At 46.1% G+C, this 27312-nt stretch overlaps 1 protein-coding gene across 1 annotated transcript in view; it reads left to right on the top strand.

Annotated features, from left to right (window-relative positions):
* Positions 1–7369: 7369 nt before the first annotated feature.
* Positions 7370–27312, top strand: part of cdon (cell adhesion associated, oncogene regulated) — a 32952-nt gene continuing 13009 nt past the window's right edge. The window contains exons 1-7 of the mRNA XM_084350938.1: positions 7370–7832; positions 21060–21198; positions 22034–22312; positions 22814–22960; positions 23414–23557; positions 23642–23932; positions 24030–24299. Coding sequence (XP_084207064.1) covers positions 21126–21198; positions 22034–22312; positions 22814–22960; positions 23414–23557; positions 23642–23932; positions 24030–24299 — 1204 coding nt within the window. The 5' untranslated portion in view covers positions 7370–7832; positions 21060–21125. The remainder of the gene's footprint in view (positions 7833–21059; positions 21199–22033; positions 22313–22813; positions 22961–23413; positions 23558–23641; positions 23933–24029; positions 24300–27312) is intronic.

Here is a 27312-nt window from a genome sequence, read left to right on the forward strand (position 1 = left end):
TACTGCAACTTTAGAAGATACCCACCCACTCGATTTGTCTAACTCACACTGCTGAGGCCTTTCCGGTGTACCGTATCATTTTTTGATTTTTTGACAAGCAATTGCAGTGAACAAAATCTGTTTCCATACAACAATTTAACCTTATACTAAAAACTTTAAATTGAACATACAAGAGTCCAAAACCCAAAAAAAAAGCCAAAAGTAACTTTAACTCAAACACTGTGAACGATGCCCCACTCAGATGAAGATAGCGCCCTGAGTCCTCACAGTGTAATGGCAAAAAGACGAGCAGCGCATGCACAGCTTGCCTAACAAAACAATGAAGAGAGCTCATTGAAAAGTCAGAAGTTACTTGGCAGAGAGAAAAAAAAGCAAAAAAAACATGCTGAATGTGGAATTCAGGCTCGGCTTGTGTGTGTGGAGGTTATATGACCAGACGGTGTGCGAGTGAAAGAGAGTGTGGTGACCTGTAACAGCTCCATGACTCCAGTCTGGGGCTTTAAAATCCACACGCCGGGGTCCTGGATTGAACCCACAGCAGACCTCACTCCAGTATAGACAAGGCAGCCCCAATGGGAAACTGATTGTTTATTTAACTACTGTTTTATGGAATACCTAGTGACAGGAAGTCCTTAAAACAGCAGCAGTTACTATTTATATAGTCCCTTTTCGGAGTAAACACACTCGCCCGCCCCTCCTCCCTCCGGCAGACACCCTGCCGTTGAGGAATGCGCCCATTCACAAGCTGGTGGCCATCTTGGAAGCTTGCCTCACACTTCCTGTTTCCATGGCTACACTCCAGTGCTACGGGAGATGATAAGCGCAGGCAGTCTCGGGTCCTAATCCTCTCCATCTAGCTCATTTTCTACATCACTTCATGCCATTCAAAACGAGCTCCAAAAGCCAGCGTCACATTTTCATGCACATAATCCCTGAATTCACAATAGACGCAAAACAAAATGAATCAGGGTGCATTTGTTTCATTTAACAGCTGGAAAAAGATTCAGTCCATAGCTGCATTGATTTGAACGCAGACCAAGATTACCAGTGAAGACATATGAGAGTTAAGCTTATGCATGAGTCTGGTATACACGTGTTTGTGTGCAGCTACGAGGGCAGCTGTATTCTGATCTGCTCCTCCAGCGCTGCACCATAAATCACAAGGTCACCATGAGCCTGTGGGACCAGAGGAAACATCAGTGTTAAGCAGGAATGATATTTCACTTCAGCCTCTTCCTGCTCCACTACTCCCCAGACACCCACTACAACCGACTCCTGAATGCTTCATCATGACAGCTTCACGTCAGTGCCGATTCGGTTGTTGGGGATGAGACCGGAACAACACGTCCGTACGATCTGGGAATCCGTTATAAATCGGAGCTGGGTGGAAGTGATATAGTGCAGGAGAGCAGAGTAGCAGAAGAGTTTTCATGGCCTCACATCCTGAGTGCGGTTCAAGAAATGGACTGTTCATGGATTTTGTTACACTACTATAAAAACTGTATTTAGATAACAGACTTTTAGACCTTTACTCTTTTAACAAAAGTCTTCTACATCTTTATACATTGTGACACAATGACACAATGTTTTTGCAAACCCTGGATATGTTGAAACTTTATGTTTCTTTATGTCCATCTTTCAGTTTTATGTATGAAAACCACTTGTCGAGGGTTAGGAAAAGATCACGTTTTGGCTTACCTGGTTCCAGTCCAGCCCAGTCGGCAGGAAAAAATGCTGGCAGTTAACATTTCTGCAAACAGCTGATACGTTCACATTGGTACGTGTCATAGGCTACGTACCATACTGATTTCTAAATTTAAAAAAAGTGCTATATCACAATCACATCACATATTTGTAACCTTCAAGAAGGCTGCCAGGCCAGTGAATACAGGATATTTGTATATTTTTTAGGAGACCTGGGGACAATTTCCAGCCAAGTTTGTGTTGATCAAAACAGGTATTTTAAGCCAAAACATTGTCTTTCCAAGTGAATTGTGTGCCTAATCCTATCCAGAGCATAAGCACAGTGTTGTCACAATATACGATGTAAGTAAACCAAAAGAAATGTAAAGTTTTCAACATATCTGTGGCTTGCTGAAACGTTAACTGCCAACATTTATTCCTGGGATTGAGTTGTTCTGCCACCGCAAACGCAGCTGGATATTATCCTGATGTCTGCTCAAAAATATCCACTGGTTTCACGCTTAGAAATGTTTACAACATCATCTTAAACGATGACGACTTTCGCTTGCTAGCCGTCTCACCAGAATTTTTTCTTTTTCCATTTTCACAAATCAGAACTGCAAGTCTTACCTAAATGTGTTTTCGTAAATACTAAGGATGCACGTTATTGGAATTTTGCTAATATCTGATATTTTGGTCTATTGCCGGAATATGTACTTCATTTTTTCCACCTAATAGCAGAGAGCATGAAGTCTCTCCATTAGTTGAATTAACATATGATGATGCTTACTCTTATCATGACGGCCCACTGGCAGATGCAGTTGCATACAATCTGTGTGCTTGACTCTCTCCTTACTTCCACCCCTGTAGGCAGAGCAGTAGCTGTGTTTATGGGAATCAATATATATCGCTGAGCTGTGGACAACTGAGGCAAAACAGTGAAAGTGTGAAAGCTGGAGTTTAGACAGTTTTATGCCCTGTACAGTTCTCACACGGGCAGAAAGCTTTAAAGACGGCCAGAGGATGTACAGGGTCACTGCTGTGTCAGCAGGGACACTCGGGATTGTTCTACATGGTGAAGTCCAGAGAGACGTGTGAATAAGTGAGATGTTACACACTGATGAAATTCCCAGAGAGCCCACGACGGATAATGTGATTCCACCACAGTGATGCAGAAACCAGATGGAGAGGGGTGCCTTCAGATTTCTCTTTTACACATCCATGAACAAGCACACACAACCACAGGCGCGAAGAAAGACACAGCACAACACACACACACACGCACTCATTGCACACACCTGTCCGAGTCTTGAGATATACAGCCCTCGGGGGGAAATCCATTCAGTCTATGCCGTAAAATATTGTGATTTTTCTCACCCTCGTATAGATGTTTCTTCACCCGCACAAAGTTTTTCTCGTCTTATAAAAACTTTGAAAAAGTTGGAAATGAATGTCGTCTGAGCTCCTTCGAAAGAGACACAGTACCACTTCATACTAACCATCATTAATAAATGTTTTCAGTTTTTATCATTAATTAAACTTAGTTACTAGTTATTTCACTTGTAGCAAACAATGAAATGCTTTATAAGCTTATTTTACATGTGAGTGGGTTGGGTGTCAGACTTCAGCGCTCATGCCTAACAATTAAACGTCAGTTTGTTGTCCTGCTGACGAATCCACAAACCGCGTAAACAGAGGGATGGTACTCTGTTATCTGAAAGTGCCTTTTAATAGCACTGGGAGTCCGGGGTCCCTCAGGCCCCTGCTGACAGAGTCAACACAACCCTGGGCTGCTTTGCAGGTCATAAACACTCTGTTGACAGTGGTCGGAGGCTTATTATCCTCGGCAAGCTGGAAGTATCAAGTCCAAACAATCCCAGCCTTCGGATTTAAACACAAAGCCCTTGTTAGCAGGTCTCCTGCCATTTCCCCTCTGTTAAGCACAATCAGGGCGTCACACGAGGAAAGTCAGTATTTTAACTTGTGAAGCGTAACCTGCCGTTGTTTTGCAGCCTCTGCATGATCACCAACAAGTTATCTTGAGTAAATGTGTTCTGATCTATTGATATTTGATCAGGGCTGATATGGCTGAAGAAACCAGCTTCATATCAGTCGAATGTGGGCCAGAGGTCACTGCTGCTTTGTGTGCTCGGTGTTTTTGCTGCTTCTGCTCTCAGTGAGCGGCTCACTGAGGCTGCAGTGGCTCAACAGTGTGGAGCTGGCAGCTCCGCTCAGATAAGTGAGTATATACCCCAGGGGGCCAGAGACAGCCAAACCCTCAGTGGATGAGAAGTGTCTGTGCTGTCAGCTTTGGTTCCCAGCGTGGCCTCTCCTCCTCGGTCGCTCCACCCGCCCCCACCGAGCCCCCATCCCTGGCCCTTTGTGTGCGGACCCTGCTCCCTGTGGACTCGCCGCTCTCTGGCCTTTCACATGCGACTGTGTCCAATCACCCTGCTCACCCCCCTCTGAACCCAGAGCCTCCGTCTCCATCTCCAACCAGCTCCTGACCCTGAGAGAGAGAGAATTGTTATCACTGAGTTGGAGAAAATTAATCACTTGTATTAAAAAGTGGGCTGTACTGTTTAATGAGACATACTTAATAAACAGCTTATACAGTGAACTCATCACTATTGTTATCAACTGTTAATGAGTCATTTATGAACACTTTATAAAGCTGTTTTCAAGACAACTTTTGGGGTTTCCAGGTTGTGAAATCTGATCAATATCCTCCTTCACTATCAGGCCGGCAGTTCTCCACCACAATAATCCATCAAATCCACAGCTTGTGTTGCTCAAGCACCACAAAACAAAGCAAAAAACAACCAAAAAACAGTTTGATAAACTCATCAGCGATGTCTCGTTCCAGACCTGATAACTCAAGATAATCCACAGACCTTGTTGTGAGTAGTTTCATGTAGGAAAAATGTATCTCTACCAAACTAAACCTGCCATCTAAACTAAACCTGCATTCAATCATGAGCGCGAGGCTTGAGCTTGCTACAGCGTGGGATGTAAATATCCTTGGTTGAGCTGTAACGTTAGCTAGCTTAGTAAGCTAGCCTCTCATCCACAAGAAGATCATAAATGTATTACAGACCTGGAGCACCAAACTGTTGACAAAACACCTGGAACTGCAAATACAGTACGGTCGATCATGACTCTTTCTGTTAGAAAGCAGCTAGAAAACTTTTTTGCCGAACTCTTTGAGTTCACTATTTAAAATCTGTGGAGTAGATGCACATGTCCTTCTGCACAGTGATACAGTTGCAGGTGCAGTTCAGTCGAAGGAAAATAACTTCTACATGAAACTGCTGTGTGTGGATTATCTTGAGTAACCGGGTCATGATTTCTGGACAGACACATTGCTGTTTTTTTGGCGCTTTGAGCACAACAAGCTGTGTGCAATCGAGTTTTATTATGTTCAAGAGAAGACAGACATCTCTATGGCTGATATCTCCAAAACTTGGCAAGTCACATCTAAACAATCTCGATGGATAAGTAGCTCTACAGGTAAGAGGAAAAATATGTATTTTTGATTTTGGGGTGAAGGATGAGCAGGACGAACTAAAGACCCAGTTAGGTTTAAGTGAAAATGTTGAACGTATTAATGGCTAAGGACTAATCTACAAGCAGTAATAATAAAGGATTTATTACCGTTATAAAACCCTCTGTTGCAACTTTGAAGCTGTTATAATTTATGACATTAGAAGTGGCGCTGATAAGTGACTTGACAGTATGAGGAGAAAAGCACTGTAGAAAGAAAGTCAGTTCTTCACAATGACAGGATCCTGGCACCGAGAAGAAAAAAGACAGCAGGCCCGTCCAACTTCTGCGAGTGAAAACAGAGTTGAGGCATCCGTCCTTCATCAGCGCCGTCTCCACCACCTCCTCCATGTTGTTTTCCCTCTCCTCCTGTGTCAGAGGTTTGCTGGTTTGTTGGCTTTGGCTCGGACCGCCCGAAGGCTCCGCTCTGGATCGACCCAGCCTCAGGAGGATTGGATCACACCTTCCATAGGAGTCAGCTGTCAGATGGTGAGCTGCACCTGCTGTCTGAAGCAGGGTGGGCCCGCCGCCGCCACCGCCCGGCCAACGCTGGAGCACATAATTAGTGCCTCAAAGATGATTATGCTGTTTACTCATGCCCATACGCACAACAGATGACTGTTTCACACTCCCAGCTCGCTCGCCCCCGCCTCTCCGCGAAGGCGTTTCAGCGACTGATGAGGAAATAGCTGCAGCCAACCAACATTCAGCACATCCAACCAACAGGTCGGATGCCAGAAATGACCCGTAGCTATTAGCTGTTCAAACATCCCCCTCCCACATAACTTTATTTCAATTCAATGGGCCCAGTGAGAGCTGGTTTAATCTACAAGGCCCGGTGTATTCAACTTAAAAAAAAAAAAGAGAACTGGCTTTATGGCTTTAATGCAGCGTTGAGATTAAACCATCGCAGCCCCGAGAAGGGAAGTAGATTTACTCACTGTTAATGAAGCTTTAAGTATAAACAGTATAAACTTGTTATTCTTGGTCTTGTTAATAGAAAAAGTCTGTCTTTGAGCAAATAGACTGTGCGGCAAGAGGACAAAGACATGTCGGAAATTCTTGCAGAAGTTGTGTAAATACTTACCAGGCAGGCCTGCTCTCAGAACCGGCTGGGCCCAAACGGCTCTACTCCGATCACCGTGTGTGAATGCTCTCTCTTCTAACAGGTGGCGGCGGCTCCATCACCGATGCTAACTTCCTCCTGGCTAGTAACGTTAGCTGTAACTTCGTTTGTTCGCGTCTTGGCGGCTTCTAAACATTATTAATTGGGTCTTAAGCCCTTAAACGCTCCCTCTACTTCTTCTCCTTTCTTTTCTGGCGTCCCGATTTATGTGCAAGTGTTGTTAAAGCAAAGAAATTCACTCCGACATTAGGTAGTAGTTAGTTTTGATTGGCAAATTTCTCAGAGTGGTGGTTTTCATTATGAAACAGGCCAAATCTGAAGTAAGCAACAATAAATAAAATGTTCATTTCTCGTTCTACTAAAGGCGAGTATAAAATAAATTAAAGTGGTTATTATTGCTTATATTAAGGATGAACCTGGTCTCCGTGGGGCCCCCTTTTCCCCCTCTTATACGCGGCCCTGCATCGATGCATGTAGTTTTATTTATATACATAAGTTTTATTTGTTGTAGAGATTTATAACGACATAAATCTTTTATGCTCACGTCAGTTACGAAAATATGGGCAGTGTTTTTTGAATTTTATCGTGATATTTACTATTTTTTAAAGATATTTATCATATAATTTCACATAATTTTCTGTCTTGGTTAACCAACAGTGTGCATGTCTAACATGGTATCTGATGTAATTTATGGATCAATAAATATAAAACTCCACATTGATGTGAATGTGCACCATCAAGTTTCTTCTCTTAACCAAAGTGGAGACTGTGTTCATGTTACCAGGTGAACCCACCTGGAGTCACACAGGTGAGTGTGCGCAGAAGAGGAAGAAGGAGGAAGTTTTTTCCTTTTCTTTTTTTTTTCTTTTTTCTCTCTCGTCGATTGTAAAACTTGTTAATGCACAGTCTATATGGGTAACACCCCCCTCCTCTCCCCTGCTCTCCCCCTCTCCCTCCCCTCTCCAGGAGCCGTATTGAGCTGTGGGGCTGGGACATTCCTGGTTTGACGACCAGCTCCGCCGCTGCCATGATTTGCTGAGCAACTCGACACTGGCTTCAAAGATGCGTGTGTGTGGAGGAGGCAGCGGCAGAGACGAGACCGAGAGCTGGGAGAAGTTTCAGTAACGGCTCAGACAGACAGACAGACAGACAGAGGAAGTGTGAGGACACGAGGACGCCTTCCACCTCCAACACGCGGACAAACTTCCCCAGAGAAAACTTCACCACCACCTCAGCAGCTCGAGCTCAGTTCGGGGGGGGGAGTTGTCGCACCTTGGCCCCCCGAAAGCCTGCGCTGCTCCGCGGGTCTGAAAACTCTCTTCCCCCGCTCCACCTCTCCGGCTGTGTTCATGTTGCTCCCGTCGCCTCGCACTTTGAGCCCGTGTCTAATGGAGGGCCCCGTACGGATTTGCCTCCAGAAGAATGCGTTTTGCTGCTAACTCACCGGACTCCTCGCAGCTTTTGCCCTCCTGTAAGAGAGGTAAGGACGGACCGCGAGAGAGAGAGAGAGGGGGGGGGGGGGGAGTCCCGGGCCGGGGAGGCAGGCTGAGCCGGCCCGGGGAGCGGGTTGTTGGGTTGGAGGCTTCGGTGGGCCAGCTGGGCTCCTCTGGAAATAACAAGAAAAAGTGACGTTGAAAGCAGCGGAAAGCTGCAGAGTGCTGGTTTAATCTGCTCCACAAACACGAACGTGTTTTCTTAACTTTGCGCTGTGGTGAAAGTGGAGAGCAGCGGCACGGAGCGGCGACGTGCTCCGGCTGTGTGGCGGGCTGGTGAGCCCTGCGCACGCGTTATATTATGTGTTTATATCCATGCGTTATTGTACACTTTACACAGCTAACCAAAAATAATTACTTTTATATTTAACGTCCATTTTAGCTCCTTATAATTACACCTAAATACTGAAAATGAGATTTTTTTCCAGATGAGTTTGTGTTAAAGTGTCAGACTGATGTTGTCTACAAGTGTCTGTTGACTCCAGCACACATCTGTGTGGGATTAATGTCAGATTATATATGACAGAAAAAGTTAAATCCTCACAAGACTGAGCTGAGAAAAACAAAGATTATTATTATCTTATTATCATCAGTATGCAGCAGGTATCTCTGAGCCTCCTGACACAGCTCGGTTGTCTCTGTTGTCTCAGAGGCGAATGAAACACACAGAAAAAGGCATATATGTTTGTTTGGTAAGCAGCTGTGAAAGGCAGGGACAGTTCACTGCCGTCCCAGCTGAACACAGATGGCCTGCAGGCTGCATTTCTGCTTTGAAAAGATGAAAGAACATTTTTAGAAATGGCAAATATGTCCATCCGCTGACACACACTGGTGTCACGGTCGTAAAAAAGGTGAAAATGGACCGAGGGGTAAATGTGAAGCATTTAGTTTGTTTCTAAAGTTATCCTTTTTTTTTTATTATGGATCCGCTTCAGGAGCCAACTTTCTGCCACATTGACCACTGTGCAGAAACCTGGTGGCTTAGACTAATATTTGAGTTGTTTTTTTCCTCCCTCTCCAAAGACAGAGAGCCTTTATTGTTTTAGGTAAATCCCCCGAGGGTGTCATAAATGTTGGTTTGGTAAATCCCTGTTAGTGTTGCTCTAAAAATGTGGCAAGTGCACAAATCACTGTGCAGAGCGAGAGCGACCATACCTGCCCGTCTGCCTGAATATGTCACTGTTTGCTGATTTGGGAAAAGGCTTTTTGTGATGCAGTATTTGTTTAGTCACACAAAGACTCTTTAAGATCACAGCGAAGAGAAAACGCTGCAGATGTGTCCCATCAAGTTCATCAAGCAGCTTTTTGCTTTGCTCCTGTTGGCTCAGTTGTACACGTTTCTCCAGCAGCTCGCTCTTCTTTCAATGTGGGAAACGTTCCGACAAAAGAAACATTTTTTTTTATTTGTCTAACAGCTCAGGAGTGATTGTTGTGATGAAGTGCGTGCATGAGCTTATTCTGCTCAGGTCTGGCAGTGTTGTGATCTGCACCGCTGCACTCCAGGAACTTTGAGGGTGACGACTCAAAACGCTTCAGTCGTGGACACGCTTTTATTTTGGGAATTTGACGTTGTTAAAATATACATTTCCCTATTTTTAAAGGCAAAAATTGTTTATTTATTTCTAAGAAACTTGTTTTGTAGAGTACACCATGCCCTATACACGCAGATATAAATGTAGGAGGCTCCAAAAAATGTTGATGATTCAAAAATGATAAATCCAAGATAAGACTTTTGCCGGAGTCCTTCAAAGGATGACGGAGTAAAAGTGATAGTAACGATGTGGCTGCCGAGACAAGTTCCTCACTTTTCTCCCTTCGAGTAATTTCCTCTGTCTGCTCTTCACCCCTATCATCAGGCCTTCACAGGGACTTTTGTTACATAGGGGTGACTCTCAGAAAAACTGAACACTTTAAAAGTTATCGAGAACAAAGTCTCGAATCCCCCTCGAATGCATGACATCCAGTCAGTGGGACACACATGGCTGCTCGCAGATAAAACACTTTCAAGTTCAAACAGTTGCTCGTGCATTGTTGCGTCGGTGGGGGACAAGAAGACACTTCCGATGCCTTTCAAATCCTTTCAGTGCTCCCCAATATTGGGTGAGCTTTTGACAGGGGGCAGAGAGAGATTTGCTCTTTGTGTTGGGGCTCGGACACTGACGGCGCTCGCTTTAAAGCCGAAAACCTCCCTCAGGTTTTGCTACTTGGACTTTTTTTTTTCTCAGTGAGGTGTTGTAATCCACTTCCCTTCAACCTGCCTCATTTTAACTTAATTCACACCGTGGTTTCCCACGTTTCCTCGAGCTCTTCCTCCCTCGCTCGGACTTCTTCTGCGTTGGTCGCGTTGCTTTCTGGTCAGTCTGTGGAGAAACTAGTCGTCCATTGTTGCTGGAAATATTTCAACACATTATTAGGCAGTTTTTAAATAGAAAGTCCAATCGTTACTCCTGAATAACAAAACAGACCCGGAGAAAATGGATTTCAAGCTGAACATAAAGACTCATTGAGTATTTTTAGTGTGGCTGACCGTGTTGTTATTTTCTGGGACTTTCCCTGCTACATATTGGGAATGTGATTGAATCAGACGACAGAGCCTCAGAATAATTTTTTATTGTTTTTACAGCGTGTTTTTGTGACTCGCAGGGAAATAAATAAACCATTAGTGGCCCAGCTCTTATCAGACCGACCTGAACAAAGCACAACTACACCATTAAGTGAGTTCGAATAATGTTTGAGCCATTAGGGTGCTGGCTAATGATAAACACATGTTGCTGTAGGAGAACTATGTTAAGTGGGCAATTTGAATGTAAGCATGTGTAATGATACCAGCCCCCTGCTCTCATAATGGCTCTCTTGATTTTTCTGATCTATTATAATCACACAAGCATGTACGCTGCAACAAAGACAAATGATTGTTGGATAGTAGCAGCGGAGGTAACGCACGACCCAGAAGTGTGTTTAAACCTTTACGTTTTGAAGAAACTCTTTCCTACCAGTCGATCAGCTGATTGACAGACAATCAAAAACTACTTTTGAGAAGCAATTATTCCTTCAAGCTGAAAAAACTTTAGTTTTAGCTTCTAAAATGTGAAGATTTGCTGCTTTTTTCTCTCAATATCATCTTAGATTTAGGACTGTTGGCCACACAAACATATAAAAATATTAAAATAATATCGCAATATTTTTAGTAGAGCCCAACCAACGTATTGGTCAACTTCTATTATTGGTATCGGCACATGTTTTTTGATATTCGCCATTTTTTTTGTTTTGAAGAGATACAAATGCAGAAAAATGTGCTTTTAGCAATTTATAATTATTAAATTCCCACTGAAATTAGCTTTAATACCCTGATGTCATTTTGTACAATCAAGTTTATTGTTAAACTGTCATTTTTACGCTGTACTGCGAATGAAATCTCCTCAGCAGAACTTCATAAATGATAGAAGTGGTCGACAAAATTAAATGCCACAACATTTTTGACCAAATACCTCAATATCGATATTGCAACAATATTGTAGCGATGACTATCGGTACTTACAAATATGATTTATAATAAATAATCATCAGTAATGCTGATATAATGACTAAACAGGTAAAGTAGGACAGTCTGGTAAGTTCAGAAAATGAAACCTCTTCTGTTGCAGCCCTGCTTTCAGCTGTGAGTGGATGAATGTCTGTCGGAGGTGGATGCGGTGGGAGAGGGTGTGTCTAAATGGGTGACTAAAGTATATTTTGGGCACCTCCCACATTCTCCCGTCCTCTGGGCCCTCCTGATTTGAGGCCAGGCAGCAAACCTCAGCCCTGGCCCTGAAGCGAATGGAAGTGAATTTAAATCACAATGTGGTGTGGTTGTTTATTTGGTTTCACGCTGCGATATGTCATTTTATTGCTCTGCAGGATCAAACTTTGGCCGAGGACAAATGTTTTGAGAGTTGTAAAACGGGAGAAAAATCTGAATTTTCAGCAGCCACCTTGTTTTTCGTCATCATCACAATATTTTGACAGCCAGAATTAAGTCACTTTCTAAATCTCTGATGGATAATCCATTTCAGCTTCTTAGTATAATAAAGCAGAATTTAGTGGACCGTTGTTTGGTTGACGTTTGACCCTCAAGGCGACTATTCCCAAACTTGAACCTGGCTTGTTTTGAACTTCTGACACATAGCTTTCCTTTTACTCTCATTGCTCAGGGATTGAGTCATACTGCAGCGTTTTTCACATTTTCTAACGCTGCATGGCCTTTACTCCGCAAGCCTCGGCTCTCATTCGTCAAGGACGGACCGGGGCTCAGGCCCTCATTAGATGGACAGAGGGGAGTTTCGGGCAGCATGCCAAAGAGCCCCCATGTTCAAGGAGCCAGAGGGTGCTGATTGACAACACCCAGCAGCCATGAGCAGGGGGTCGATGGGAAAGATGGTCAGGTCAGAGAAAGAGTTTGAGTTCTTGTGACTGCTGGGTTGGTGAGTGCACCCTGCAGCTGCAGCACTGACAAAAAAAGACTTCGCTTTCCTCCCTCCCTAAATTTATTCTGGGGAAAAACTGTGAGTGGAATTGGATAAATCGAGGCCGTGTTGAAGTAGCCACGAAGGCAAACGCAGTAGCTGAAGGTGTCACTCGTGTTTACACGAAGCTGTCATTGGTAACACTTCTTATCTGCTCTGAGCTCACACTGTCATTACTTTAACTACACAACGCATACGTCTCTCAGTGCAGACCCCCTCCCCGTTTCTTCCATGTCCCCCTACTCTGACAGATGATCCAAACAGCCCGGCGCTGACTCGCTTTACTATGCAAGCATGTTGCTCCAGCAGGTTACAGATAGGCCGCGTGCTTCCTCCGGTACAACTCCTCCGAAATGTCAGAGGTGAGCCGACCGTAGCCCGATGTATACACCAGCTTTCAACAGATGGTGGCATTGAGTTTCTAAAAATTCAGAACCTTGAAAGACCTGAAACTGGATAATGACTTTCGAGAGATTTGAGAAATTAAATGAGAAACATCAGGGTGTAATTGTTAAGACAAACAAACAGTTTTTGGTGCAGCAGAAACAGATGTTCCAGCCAGCCACCGAAATGCAGCGGGACGAAGGCGCGCAGGCTGGAGATAGGCGGCGCGATGAGGTCTGCTTCTTCTCCGAAGATGGTTTGTTTTCCGTTAATGTAATGGAAATACAGGCCTCGCCTAAATATATATGTCTGTGTTCTTAATATGATAAGGGAATGTAAACCAGTACCACACACGCAGCTTCGAGGAGAACCACGCTGTCCAGGCGGGAACAGTAAATGAAAATACCTCAGCAGCAGATGGTTGAGGACACACTTTGATAGAGAGCATGATTTTTACTGTAGGAAAAAATGATATACTGTAGACTCTAATCTTATAGGCTTGATGAAAAGGGCAAAAGACGACGACAGACTGCAAAATACTTTGTCGGTCCTGAGCGGTTTGAAGCACACTGCAAGTTTTTTTTTTAAGCCTTACGGTTTGAAGGTTGTTACTTTTATTACGTGCTCATAATCATCCGAGGGAGTGCTTTTTGGCTCGGGCAGCTGTGTAATATATGTGCCTTTAACATGATGCAGAACACCACATGTATGAGAGAGAACAAAAAGTTCCCCAGCAGGGGTAGACGTGGCATTTTACACAATACTCGCCTCTTGCCAAAAACAACAATTTTTCTCATAATTGTCATGCGAATACACGATGAGACCCATTGTTCTGCAGCCTCGTCTTGTGCACTTCTTCTAATGATCCCTCAGCCCTGGGGAAGATTTCAGGGAGTGAACTTCTGAACCGAACCTTCGCTGACAGCTCTTGCAGAAAAAGTATTTCAGAACATGCGAGCGGTGGAGTTTTTTTTGCATCCTCGGCGTCTTCCTGTTTGCAAGATTCATTTCTTTTTCCCTTCCTGAAACTGACCCTACTAAATATGCCCGACTTAGTCTGTCGCTGGGCCTCAAGAGTTAGAGTCTTTTCCTCCTTGAAACTGTGAGCGACCACAGCTTTCTATTTCAAATGCTGAACCAATAAGTCACATCTGACATGGGTTTTCTGCGAACCAGAATGTGTGCGCTGTTGAAAAGCCAGCACAAGGATCAGCAAGACTATATTAAGGCAAAACTAGTGGCTGGCACTCCCCTCCGGCTGACAAACAGGCTACTTGTTTGAAGGGCTGTTTTTCTCCCAGATCAGAGTGTGAGGCAGTGTGGGTACTGCTGCTGCTGCCTGCCTCCGGGCCTGTGGTTGTGGGTGCCATTTTGGGCCGTCCCTGCTCTGAGATGTAGCCCCTTAGGGAGCAATGGAGCCCCTTATTTATCAAAGATATTCAAAGTGAGCGGAGGAATTTATGTCAGGAGGGTGAAACACATGGTGGGTCCAGCCTCCTGCATTGTTCTGGGAGAGTTTTGAGACTGAAGCAGATACTCGGCATACTGCGGGATGTATTTTCACCTAATCACCCAAAATAAATCACTGTCATGTCTTTGTGGTGCTCTTACCCAGTAGCAAACACGCACATAACCCTACACAAAGAATGCATTGAGTTAGCATCCGCCACGGTTTCTCTATTATTGTTATGTTATGCTGTTGTCATGAGGTCGTGTTTTTCTTGGCGCCGTCACAGCACCGCGTCATCCTCAAACAGCTCTTCTCACCTCCAACACCGCAGCAACGAGCAGCCCGGACCCTAAATATGTTGGAGAGGTTTTTACGATTTGACCACGAGCCAGAAGTGGAAACTTCAGATGATCTGTGTGTTGATGTATCACCGCCGAGTTTGTTTTGTGATCACTCGATTGCTGCACAACAAGCGTGGAGTGTTACGAGGCGAGACGGATAAACATTTAGACAAACTAAATAAAGCCATTACACACTCTTTTTGGGGCTGTGTATTTATCTTCGGGTCCTCAGACTTGTACGTACAAGGGAGCTGGTTTGTTTGTTTGGGTTTTTGCAAGAGATTTGTAGAATCGGTGAAGAAGACTAATTATATTTTAACCTTTTTACATGTGTTTGTTTTCGTTCTGCCGGCTGGCTGTGGAGTTCGTATGTGAATATACGACCGGTCAATTTGTCATTCAGGGAAATGAAAACACTCAGTGTGTACTTTCTTCTCATGTCTCTGAAGTGACAAACAAAGACGAGGCAAACAAACCGAACCAAGTTTGACTTCTTACTTCTCGCAAAACTGAGTTTCTTGTTAGCATCTCTTTGTCATTTTGTTTTTGTTGCACATGTTTGAAATAACATTAGTTAACGTATGTTTTAGTTTGAAAGTCCTTTTGGTCGGCGGCCAGGGAGCTTTCAGGAGGAGACTGAACAGAAACTGTTGTCTGCGTCTTCGCCGCTTGTTGCTGTAGAGACGCAGGCAGTGATGGAATCCAGGAGAGTCGGGGAGGGACGGGAGACTGAGGCGAGAAGGGGTGGGGACAGCTGGATCAGATCACCACATGCCCATATTTCACAGCCCACACAACAGCAATTAAAAACACAGATAGTGTCTCCACTCCCCCGGAGAAGGTGGACGTTTTCAAGGCGTTTGGCAAACTTGATAATTCTTCCCTCCCCTGTATCAGCGTGTTTTCCCATCATCTCTCTAATCAAGGCTGATATCGAGGAATGTGAATCTGTGGCCTCCTCTGCCTCGGTGCCACGGCTGCACAATCCCAGCTCCCCTCTCGCCTGGCGTGATGAATCAGACTCTTGGCACATGTTGGAGATCAGTGTTATAACACACCCTGCGGGCAATACGGCCTTCTTGTGCATTCCTCCTTTCCATCAGAATTACCTTTTCGTCTGAGCAGACGTTCCCCTGTGGGCTGAAAGGCCTGTGAAATCAGCCGGAAGGGCCCAGAGTGCTCCGACAATGGGGCAGGGTTGTTAGTTACATGCGCTTTGCAAAAGGTCTCGAGGTGGCCTTGTATGGTGGCGATACCCGGGGATCTGTTTCCAGTGTCCGAGGCCGCTATTGAGTTTCGCCCCTGTGGTTAATCCCGCTGTTCAGGACCTTGGGAAACAACCATACCTCCCCACCCTCCTGTCCCTCCCCCTCACAGATTCCCAGGAAAAACAAGACATTGCAGAACAATCTCCAATTAAGATGGGTCTTACATACTGTACCATTCAGTCCCCACTCTCTCCCTCTCTCTCTCCCCTCTGTCTCAATCTCTCCCTCCCTTTCTCTCCCCTCTCAGCTCTCTGTTTGTGTCCTCAGCCAATAGGCCTGGGGGCAGAATTAGCGCTGTCTCCCAGGTCCCGGCCCTGGCACTTTGGGAGGGTCGGGCTTTGGTGAACGGAGATGTTGGGGGGGGGTGGAGGAGGTGAAGGGAAGAGCGGGGGGTGTGTGTGTCCTTGGTAAACAGGGCTTTGTGGGATGTGACTGTCTGATCCCCGGGGGCCTCTCCTTTCATTCCTCCTCTCGTCTGATCCCACACCACGGCGTTGTCGTCAGGGCTGCGGCGTCTCTGGGTTCTGGGACCTGCTTGGCCCCGCCGTCACCCCGCGCCTCCCGGATCGCTCCCGCTCCGTCCTCCTGCTGACGCACTCACAGAGAGAGAGGGAGAGAGCCGTGTCTGAAACGGCAGACTGTCCTTGAAGATATATCTCATTCGTCTTCTGCAGTCTCACCCGGTTTAAATGATTTATTGAGGAGACTTGCATTAACTTTCTGCAGGATGTCAGGTTCAAACAAGGGCAGGCGTTTTGTATTATGGATCGACTAAACCCCTCGAATGAGATTTTCTCCTTACTCCTCATTGTAAAACAAAAAGGGACCCCTCGTCTTTACCCTCCTAATTCCCCTATTTGATTCCAAATCATGTCTCTCGTTCTCTCCCTTTCTGCAGCTCGCTCCCCTTCTCTGAGTCTGTCCCACTTTTAATAACGTCTCAGTCTTTAATCAGACAGAGTTAGGCCATACCAGAGGCCCAGTGTTTCCACTCATTAGTTTCCTCTGTGGCCCCGGGCTGCCTCAGTGGGCTCACCCAGACCAATAGAAGAAGCCCATAATGGTCCCCTAGAGTCTCTTCTCTCGGGAGGCTCTTCCCAAACTTTCTGGGCCGAGCTGAATGTAGCCGGGCTGAATCATCAGTCAGTTTTGGCAGACCGGGATGTGCGCTCAGCCATTATCTGTACGTCTCTATCTGCGAGCCAAATAAAGAGGGAGGAGAAATGAGTCGGGGCTTGGCAACTTTTCACCTCCCAGTGAATGTTTCACCTCTTTATACCCTCGTCTCCTTTTACTCCCCTCCTCGAGAGCTTTTCTCTCTGTTTTCTCTCGTATGCTTTTCCCCCCATTGCCTCTCATCTTCTTGTTTTGAATTTATCTACCATCTCCTGCATGTGTGTGTGTGTGTGTGTGTGTCTTTCAGTGTGTCCGTCGCTCTCGCGCTCTCTGTGAAGCTGAGGAATGTGTGTGCTGTAGATCCTCTGTCCGTGGGATGTGGGGCGAGTGCAGACAGGTTTGGGGTATAGCATGTGAATCAGCTTCAGCGCACAGGTCAGATTAGACCATCATACCAGAAAACGACTCACACACTCCATTACTCCCTTACCCTTAAAGGATGAGTTCACCCAAAAATGAAAGCTCGGTCATTATCTACTCACCTCCATGCCGATGGAAAGTCAGATGAATTTTTGAAGTCCACAAACATTTCTGGAGAGTGTATATAGCGTCTTTTAAATCCATTATGGACATTGGCGCTTCCAGAGATTTGGATTATGCTGGATGAGCTGTGTGAAGCTTTGTTTTTCATCTACTTCAGTTGTTTAGGTAAATGCTGTTTTGCTGTGAAGCTCCAGAAATGTTTCATGAACTATGAGCCTTCACTCTCCTTTCTGGGACAGCATGAGGGTGAGTAGATAATGACTGAGTTTAAATTTTTTGGGCTAACTTATGCTTTAATATCTTTAACTCTGCTGATTTAATGGATTTGTCCCACTCTGGTACCGATTGATGGACCAGTCACGATTGGTCCCTGTGATCCAATCAGCGCTCAAGCTACTTCATGGTGTTTGCTGCTGGCTTTTATTCAGCTGTGCAGTCGTGTGAAGCGGAGAGGCCAGGCCGCCGCCTCAGTCAGCAGCACCAGTTGTGACCTGTTCTTCCTCTGCCCTCCAGGTCTTTGATGCTCCGCCGCGTTGCTTTTGTCCCTGTTTACCCAATATGACAGGGATATGGGCCCGCCCCACATGCGGGCAGATGGGGCTTTAAGTAGTTCCTGCAGAGAGGAGGCCAGAAAGGAGTGCAGGTGCTAACCCCCCTAGAAGTCGAACCCCTTTCCCTTCCCTGAGGGCAGCCTGTCAGTGTGTTTATTTTCTCCTGTGTCATCACCAAGGATCCCTCTTGTCCTACGAGGGGATATATGGTGCTGTTCCCGTGTCAGAGTCTTGTGTTACTCCCAACATGGATAAATAAAGGTGTTGCCGCTCAACAGTAAATCTCCGCTATGGATTTCTCTGGAAGACAGCTTGACAGATAGGACATAAAAATGCAAAAGAAAACTAAGTTTCAAAGGTTGAGCGAGGGACACGGGCTGTCGAAGAAGACTGCTGTTTTTGCTTTCTTTCACACACTTAAGCCAGGTGTCAGTCAAACATTTCCCAAACATACATGGGTCAACCCCCACACCCAAAAAAATAGGAACTTTTCCACTTGAACTCACTGACACTAACCTCATTTATTTTCATAAACTGTCCCCGTGTCTGTATATCAGCTTTCAGCGGCGCAGTCTGTTTTCTATGCAGGATGTCTCTTCAATTTATAGCTGGCCGATCCTGCATTGAGAATGGCCATTGCATCTACGGCGTAAGTGCAAAAACAGAGAGTAACACAAGATCAGATTTGGGATAGGAGGAGGAAATCTGGAACACAGGGTTTTTTTCCCTTTATGTCTGGAGTTTTGAGAAGGAGAGCAGAGGAGTGAGGGAGTGGGCTGGCCACAGAGGAGACAGCTCTCAGGCCGATCGGGCTTCATTTGACGGGGACTTCCCCTTTTTGTCAAAGGGCCACTGCAGCTTTTGTCTGGGCGTCTGCTCAGGAGGAAGCAGGACTCGCCTTTCCATGCAGCGCCGTGCTGCCAGCATCAGGAAGACTCTGTGTGATGAGGGATACAAGATATCCTCACAGTGTCTGTCTCCACTGAGGCGGCTTCATGGTGGCGGATGTCAGAGGAAAGCCAAACAGATAAGAAGCAGGAATGATGCCCCTGTGTTTCCTTGTTGCGCCAGATCGATGGGCCAGATATGCAGCTGTGTGTGTGTTTACACAAGGGCACCCAGTCGGAGCTGAGGTGCCCGACTGCTACGCCCGCTCGGAGGAAGTAACTGGTTAAAGTGAGATGGAGAAACAAAGGTGGATACAGAGAGAGGGAGGTACAGAGTCAGCTCAGGTTTCTCATCGCAGTGTGCCAATGTGCCCGCGCCTGGCTGTGCATTTTTATAGCGCTGTTGTTATTATTGTAATTATATATCATTATTCCGGCAGAGGGAGAAAGATAGTTTCCACTGATGACATGGGGGCAGTGTGCAGGGCCTGTTGCAACTCGTGGGGAGGAGAAACGCTAGCCTGCTAGATGTGGGTTTGATCTGCCTGAATGAGCATGCACACGCTTAAACTGAAGCCTGGGAACACATGCAAAACCTAGCACGCTCAGTCCTGAGGTCAAAATTACAGATTGTGTTTTTTGCTTGAATCAAGCTGATTTTTGAACTTTTGAGAAAGCAGCGTGATTGTTTTTCCCAGTTTTTAAATGTTTCTTTGCAGCACTTTTACTCTTGTTTTGCGTGTGATGTTTGTTAATGTGTTCGAAACAGTTCTACTGTGTGTGTGAGTGTATCGGAGAGAGCTGGAGGTGACCCCTGTGGGCTGGTCCAGGGCCACCAGACACCCGCTGGTTCACCCTCTCTCTCTGCTCTTCCTTGACCTTTGACCTCAGGGTGAGAAGGGGGCGTGAGCCAGGAGCTGGGAGAGTTTATTATTTCCTGCCTCTTCTCTCCTCCTCCTCCTCGTGGGATGCCCTCTGAGAGAGAGAGCATGATGAAGAGTGTGTGCTCACATGGATAAAGCATCTGTGTCTCATTGGTTAGATCAAAGGAACAGACATTTCACTGATATCACTCACAGCCAGTGCTGAAACGATGAGTCAGTCCACAGAAAGTGAACTGGAAGTAGTTTGATAGTGGATTCATCTTATTAATCAAGCTAAAATGCTAAATTTTGGCTTATTCCAGATTGTCAAATATGAAGATTTGCAGCATTTCTCTGTTTTATATTGTTGAAAATTGAATGTCTTTGGGTTTTAGATCATCACCTTGGAATCTAAGAAAAGTAATCAATGGATTAATCGAGATTGAAAACAGTTGTTCCTTGCAGCTCTACTCAAAGCTGTTTCCCACTGCAGCCTTCAGAGGAGGCTCAACGTGGACCTGCCTGAGTGTCGAGCAGATGAAACGGTGTTTAGGTTCGAGGATGAGCGTTGGAAACCTGTTCGGCTTCACCGATCCCACCCAGACATCATCCTTTTAATTTGACCCACCCTTCAGCCCCGCTCGGCCCTTCCGCTAACGTCTGCGAGCCACCGAAGCACCGGGGTGAATATCACAGCTGGACGGCCATTGTCCCTGCGGCCTCAGGCTCAAGCCCCGGTTAGCAACCAGGAACCTGGGATCAAAGCTTGCCCGGATTACTCTTAGAAAAAGGAGGAGGAGGTGCCGCAGTCGGAGGGGGTCGGGTTGAAAAGGATAGAGGAATGCTCCTAATTACGTGCCCTCCAGTGTGTCTGGGCCTGCACTTCAGGCTACAGTGAACCTATGAGGAAGCAACACAGTGTGACAAGAGAGTGATATTAAGAGTGAGGCGACAGTCTCTCCACAGCCACTCCATTAGCGGGAGATCTCAGCGGCCCAGTGGGAGAGAGAGGCAGGGGGGCAGAGAGGCTGGACATTCCAGCCTCCGTGGAGACACTGAAGTGGGTGAAGAGAGGGGTCAGAGGAGAGGGCGGGACGTGGAGATCAAGGAGTGTGTAAAGGGGATGTGTCGTGAAGATTAGAAGGATTGTCGTACAGGATTCATTTGGAAACTAATAGATTTTTTTTCCAGCTCAGATTCACCTCGGGAATCCTCCTCCGGCTTCTTTTGTCTCACCTCTTCTGATGCTGTCATGTGTCCGCGCAGAGCTCCGGTCTGATGTGTTTTTCCTCTCCTCTGTGTGTTGCAGGTTTGCTGAACAGACGAGAGCGTGCGCGCCTGGCAACACGGCTGCTGGCAGGGGTCAAAGTGCACCATGGACAGTGGCCTAAGGGTCCTCCTGTCCACTGTGCTGTGTCTCAGCCAGTCGCTGCTCATCAGCTGCTCATGTAAGTTGTCTTCCCGCTCTCAGCTTCACGTGGCTGGAAGTGGTGAGAGACCCACAAACCATATTTTCATAATAACACTGAAACAAATGATTACGTAATGCGATGACTGCACAAAGATTACCAACTCCTCAGCTCTAAGCAGCTTTCAGGAAGGCTTTGATCAGTTTCTAGCAGCTCTCTGACCAACCTAATGTACACTACCTGCCCAGCTCCAGATGTCAGGGAGATTAGCTGCTGAAGAAAAGTTGTAATTATAGCAGCGGCCAGATATTTTTCTTTGGAGACCAGAACAGAACAGAAAGAAGGATAGATATCTAAATTAAGGCCGGTGTAGCTCTGAGTATGCCAGATCAGTTTTTTAGCTTGTGGTGGAGATTTCCTGCTCCCAAGTGGCCAAACACTAAATTATTCCACCTTTAAAGTTATAATTTGTGACCTTTTTAATCCTCTTTGTGGTTCTTAACTGATGTTGAAGAAGCAGACAGCATGTTAGCCGTGACAGCAGGCAACACAGGGGTTGGTGCCTACAGTCAAACTTAAAGGGGCAGTTCATCCCAGAACCAAAAAATAGACTACAGATTTTTCCTCTGACCTGAAGAGCTATTTATCCAACAACGTCTCTTTCCAGAAATAGTGACCTGGTTACTGAAGATAATCCACAGACCTTGTTGTGAGCAGTTTTATATAGGAGCTTTTTTCTTTCTAACAAACTACACCTGCCAACCATATCACTGCACAGAAGGAAGAGTCGAACCTCTCATCCATCTCACCTGTCAAACATTTTTGCATGTGAATGTGTGTTTTGACCCTTTTCTCTGCTCCTGTCTCCTCTCAGCTCAGTACCCCTCTTTCCTCTCTGAGCCTGCCTCCGTGGTTCAGAGTCGAGGCTCCGTCGCCCGTCTGCGCTGCTTAGTGAGTCCTTCTTCGGCGGTGGTTTCCTGGCGCTTCAGAGGCCTTCCCCTGGACCTGGACTCCCTGCCTGGTGTGGAGCTCAGCGAGGGCTCCCTCACCATCTCCTCCCTCAAGCCCGGCCACGTTGGCGTCTATCAGTGTGTGGCACGCTTAGACCACGGGCCGGCTATCGGCAGCCGCCACGCGCGTGTGGCCATAGCAGGTACGGATGTGGAGAATTACCCCAGTGTGCATACTAATACTCACTTCAAAGCAGAGGGGTAAATAAAGAGAGGAAGTTGCCTTGAGAAGAGGAAGGCCATTTTGTGAGTGTTGAACACTTAGAAAGAATGGCTGTCCTCGGCTGCCTGCTGCTGAGTGGCGGAGGGGAAGGAAGCTGTAGGAGTTTTTACTCGGGCACCCTTCCAGATGCCTCTTGACCGGTATCCTTAATGAGCCTTGGGCTTTCCTGTGCAGTGTGTTATGTTCCTGCTGGGATGCTGCGTGCTGTTGGACGCTACACTAAGGGGTTGACCCTGATCTGGAACTGTAACGGGCCTCAGTAGAATCACTCACTGCAACAATAAACAAACCCAGTGATCCAACACAAACAGCTCAACTCAAGTAGCGCTGCTGGTCTTCGTACTTGACTCAGCGTAATTCAATGTCTGATATTCTGCACAGCGGGCGAGTTTAACCGAGTCTTCTTTTTCTGTCACTGCAGAAATATCAGAATATGAAGATGGCAGACGGAGGTCGTTATCAGTGCAGGAAGGAAGCACTGTTCTTATAGAGTGTCCTCTACCGCACAGCGTCCCTCAGGCCCTGCCAAGGCTGAGAGCACGAGGCGAGAGGATAGAAGTGTCGACAGGTTTGTTTGAAAACTGCAAATAAAGATGACGTTTCTTTTTTTTGAATGATGCCTTTCACCAGAGATCTGAGTGTAAATCATACAAGGAGCCCTCTAACCTGATGCATTATTAACATTATTCATGTTTACATTAAGAATTGACTTGAATTGTTTTAGAGATATGTGGTTAAAATGACTATGTTGTGATTTTATACAACTAATTATTAAAAAAAGCCTCAATCAAAGAAAAAGAAAGTAACAGCAGATGTGTTTCAACAAAGTAAAATAAGAGAATAAAAGAAACGTGCCCTTTTTAAACAATATATGTCGCCATTTGAGTATAGATTTATGAGTTTACAAGGTGCACTTGAATGCACCATGAAGTCCCTGTCCCCCCTGTTGTTCACCTGCTCATGGTGTAAGGCACACACTATCTTGATACTGAAGTTATCTGTCCTTTCCGTCTCTTTTCAGGTGAATATTTAGTTCTTCCATCTGGAAACCTCCAGATTCTCTCTGTTTCGGCCCAGCACCAGGGCATGTATAAATGTGGTGCATTCAACCCTGTTACCGGGGAAACTGTAATGCAGCCTCATGGTACTAAGCTAACAGTGAAACGTAAGTCTGAAGACATTATTTGCAGTTATATGTCCACTTTGTCATCCGTTATTGTCTACTAATATGGTTCGTTCCTTTGTTTAGATTCTGACTCCCCCTCCTCGGTCCGGATAGTTTACCCCACCGCCCCGATGACCGTCTCAGTGCAGCAGTCGCAGCCGCTGATGTTGGAGTGTATCGTGTCCGGTAGCCCTGCACCAGCAGCCAAATGGTTTAAGAACGGTAAGGAGGTCACACCGGGACCTTCTCACCAACGACAGCACAACAACCTGGCCTTTGCTGCGGTGACGAGGAGCGATGAAGGGAGCTACACCTGTGCTGCTGAGACCGAGCAGGGCACTGTGACCAGCGCTAACTATACTGTGAATGTTCTTGGTAAGAAATGGATGATAAGAAAGAGTTTTGGGAGAGAGGGGACTTTTTTTGCAGCAGAACTCATTATGATGTTGATCTTCCGGCCTCTCCTCCACAGAGCCTGTGTTTGTTACGGAGGGACTGTCCAACCAGATCATCCCCTCCGGCTCTTCTGCCCGTTTCACCTGCATGGCAAAAGGAAACCCGTCCCCAAACATCACCTGGCTGTTCAACGCTGAGCCCATCACCCCATCGCATCGCTTTAGGATCTCTGGATCCTCACTGGTTATTAATGATGTGACATCACAGGATGAGGGCGTGTTTCAGTGTCTGCTGGACAACAGGATTGGCACGGCACAGTCGTCTGGGATGCTTACGATTCAGTCAGGTATGTATCGGTTATCTTAAACCGATAGATAAATATTTTAACCTCCTGAATGACTCAAACCCACGCAGAGCTTATAATGATGAAATGTTTTGGGGCAAGACGTCCCAAGACATCTAGTTTGTTGTTTGCTACATTGTTTGTTAATCTGTCAATATATATATATATTTTAATAAGCAGCTAATCAGTTATTTAGTGAATTTCCAGTTCAACAGTTCAAAACCACTGACTGTATAACTAATGGCCAGCATGGGGCGACTCGACTGGTTTCAAAAAGAAGTCCGATTATGAGAAAATGACCCTACTTCTCACTTGATTTATCACCTCGGTAAACAGTTTCCTAATGAGTTTATGGTCTCAGTCTCTAGATTAAAGTCCTCTCTTACACAGCATGATGTTGGTTTGTAAATTAGGTCCCATTTAGAGTAAAGTAGACAGTAAAGCAGGCTGAGCTTGCTACGTTGTTATTGACGAGTCGCCACCGCAGCGTGTCCTCGGGTTCTCAGTCAGATCCAATTAGGTCGTCCTCCGCAGCTCCACTCTCTCATCTAAACATGGTCACTTCTGGCTCCGAAAAACCAAGATGGCGACGGCTGTAATGCCAAAAACGAAAGACTTCAAAACAGCTGTCCACAAACTCCACAAACCAGCGGGTGATGTCACGGTTTTCCCAACGATTTAAAACACAGTAAATCAACAGAGTGTTTGGCCTTGTTGCTCGATAAAACGAGCTAAACAATAATCAAACTTGTTGTTGATCAGTTAATCAAGATATTCATCCCTACTGTTCCCAATATTCCCCTTTAATTTCCCTCTCAGAACACTCAAAACAAGATAAACTGGATCCAGTGACGCATCGCCACCATTTAACACTCAGATGGTGACAAACCTCCGACATGAGTGTGTACGCTGATGCCGGAGGGCCTTGCAGAGCTCAGGGAGAGGTTTGAGAAATGCTATGTAACTGTAAAGTGTTACAAACATCTTGCTAGTGTTGGAAAGGGTTAAGGCGTCTCACCAGGCGGGACCTCTGAGGGCCAGCACATACAGTATCTGCAGGGAGTCCTTGCTCCAATGTGAGTGTGTGTGTGTGTGTGTGTTTCGGAGGGCTGGTAGGAGAGGCTTAGCCAAGGCCGCCCTCCTCCTGAGCCTTGAACTGAGCTTGAGCGTGAGAGTGAGCTTTGTGCACGCCGTCGGGGATAAGCCCCCGGACGCTGGAATGTAAGGAGTAGCCGTGGAGGGTTATGACGAGGACCAGACCACCCAGCTGTCAACATCATACACAACTGCCTTTTATTTATTAACACATCACAACCCTCCCCCTCCTCCACCTCTCTCCCCCGAGCCTCCCCTCTTCTTCCCTCTCCCGGCCGCTGTACGCCGTGGCCCCATTCCTCGGCTCTCCCCTCTATCTGCTGAATGATTAATACAGAAACATGCGGTGCGTAGGGAGTGCAAATCAGACGGGATCAGGCGAGTTCACTTCCACAGAGCGCAGGAAGAAGAATGAGATTTAATATCTCTTGCCTCTCCACAAAAAACAGACCGCGATAAGATGATAAGCAGGATATGTTGAGCCGAGGTAAACACTCCGAGGTCAGTTTGTGTTCAGCTGTTGTGCAGGTACCAGGAACGGGAGCTTATCGAACGCCCTTTGCACCCAAAGTAAACAGTGTCATTGATGTGTGCAGTATTGTAATCCATCTCAGAGGGAGATCTGAAATATGTTTGGTTTTCTGTTTGGTGTCGTTGTCTCCATCACCATGACAACTCCCTGCTCTGATCCGCTAAGTGGGATGTGCCACATGGGAGATGTGGTGTCTTTATTCTGTCATGTGATTGGCTGCTTGCCTCCTGTCACTTCCATCAACACCCACTGTGCTCCCGCTGCTCCCAAATGTCAAAGCTAGCAGCCACAACAAGTGCTGAGCATGAGACATTTGACCCGAGTCATTTAGTCAGAGTTAGTCCAGAGGCTTTTTTTTTTTTTTCTGGGGCAAGTCAAGTCGAATCCTGAGTTAAAGGAACAGTTCAACCAAAAGGATTCAGTCATTATCTACTCAGCCCCGAGCTGATGGAAAGTCGTGTGAAGTTTCGTAGTCTGCAAAACATTTCTGGAGCTTCACGGCAAAACAGCGTTTTCCAAAACAACCGAAGTAGAACGGGACTTGTTTTAAAGTGGAAAAGAAAACAACCGGATAGAAAAATAAAATGGATCCATACAGCTCGCCTTTCAAACTGAGTTGAAGAGATGCTATTTACACCCATTTCGAGTCGAAATCTTCACTGCAGATGCTAAGCTAAAAGCGTTAGCATGACACCCGTCTGAAGTGGGTGCTTTTTGACTGACGAGCTGTATGGAGCCATTTTATGTTTACTTTCCGTTGTTTTTTTTCCATATTAATAAAAGTCTGTTTTGCTGTGAAGCTCCAGAAATGTTTTGTGGACTACAGAATGTTCCTTTAATGGAAATAATCATTAGTTGCAGCCCTGCTCTCATCAGAAAGGAGCTTCTGTGACGTCCATGAAGTCAGCTCTGTCTAAACGGAGGCTCTGGTCTCTGCTGGTAATCCTCCATGATTTACTTTCACATTCACTCCCAGGTGTTCCTCTCTAATGGACTGACCTTTTTCTGGGAAGGACCTGGCAGCCAATCTCTGTCCAGGTGTAGTAGCACTTACTCATGATAGATCACTCCCCTCCATCAGGATGGAGAGGGCGCCGTGGCCTTAATTGCCTCCTCCTGCATCAGTGCGGTGGAGGAGGAGCCCGGCTGTGGTCGGGCTGTGAGTCAGAGCTGTGGAGGGCAGAGCAGAGTGTGTAGGACTGGATGTGGTGCTGGGGTCTGATTCTCTCCGGTATTTTAATGGTTGGCGTGTGGAATGTGTGGCAGCTGGCCGCAGTCCCAGGATCAGGTCTAGTGTTACCAGCTCCGGGCCTGTTTGTTTTACAAAGTGAACCAGTGGCGCACACAAAACAGCCAGAAACTGGACCCAGGACCTGCAGCGTGCCTCTG

The sequence above is a fragment of the Pagrus pagrus genome (assembly GCF_965226575.1).
Source record: "Pagrus pagrus genome assembly, chromosome: 4".
Classification (NCBI taxonomy): domain Eukaryota; kingdom Metazoa; phylum Chordata; class Actinopteri; order Spariformes; family Sparidae; genus Pagrus; species Pagrus pagrus.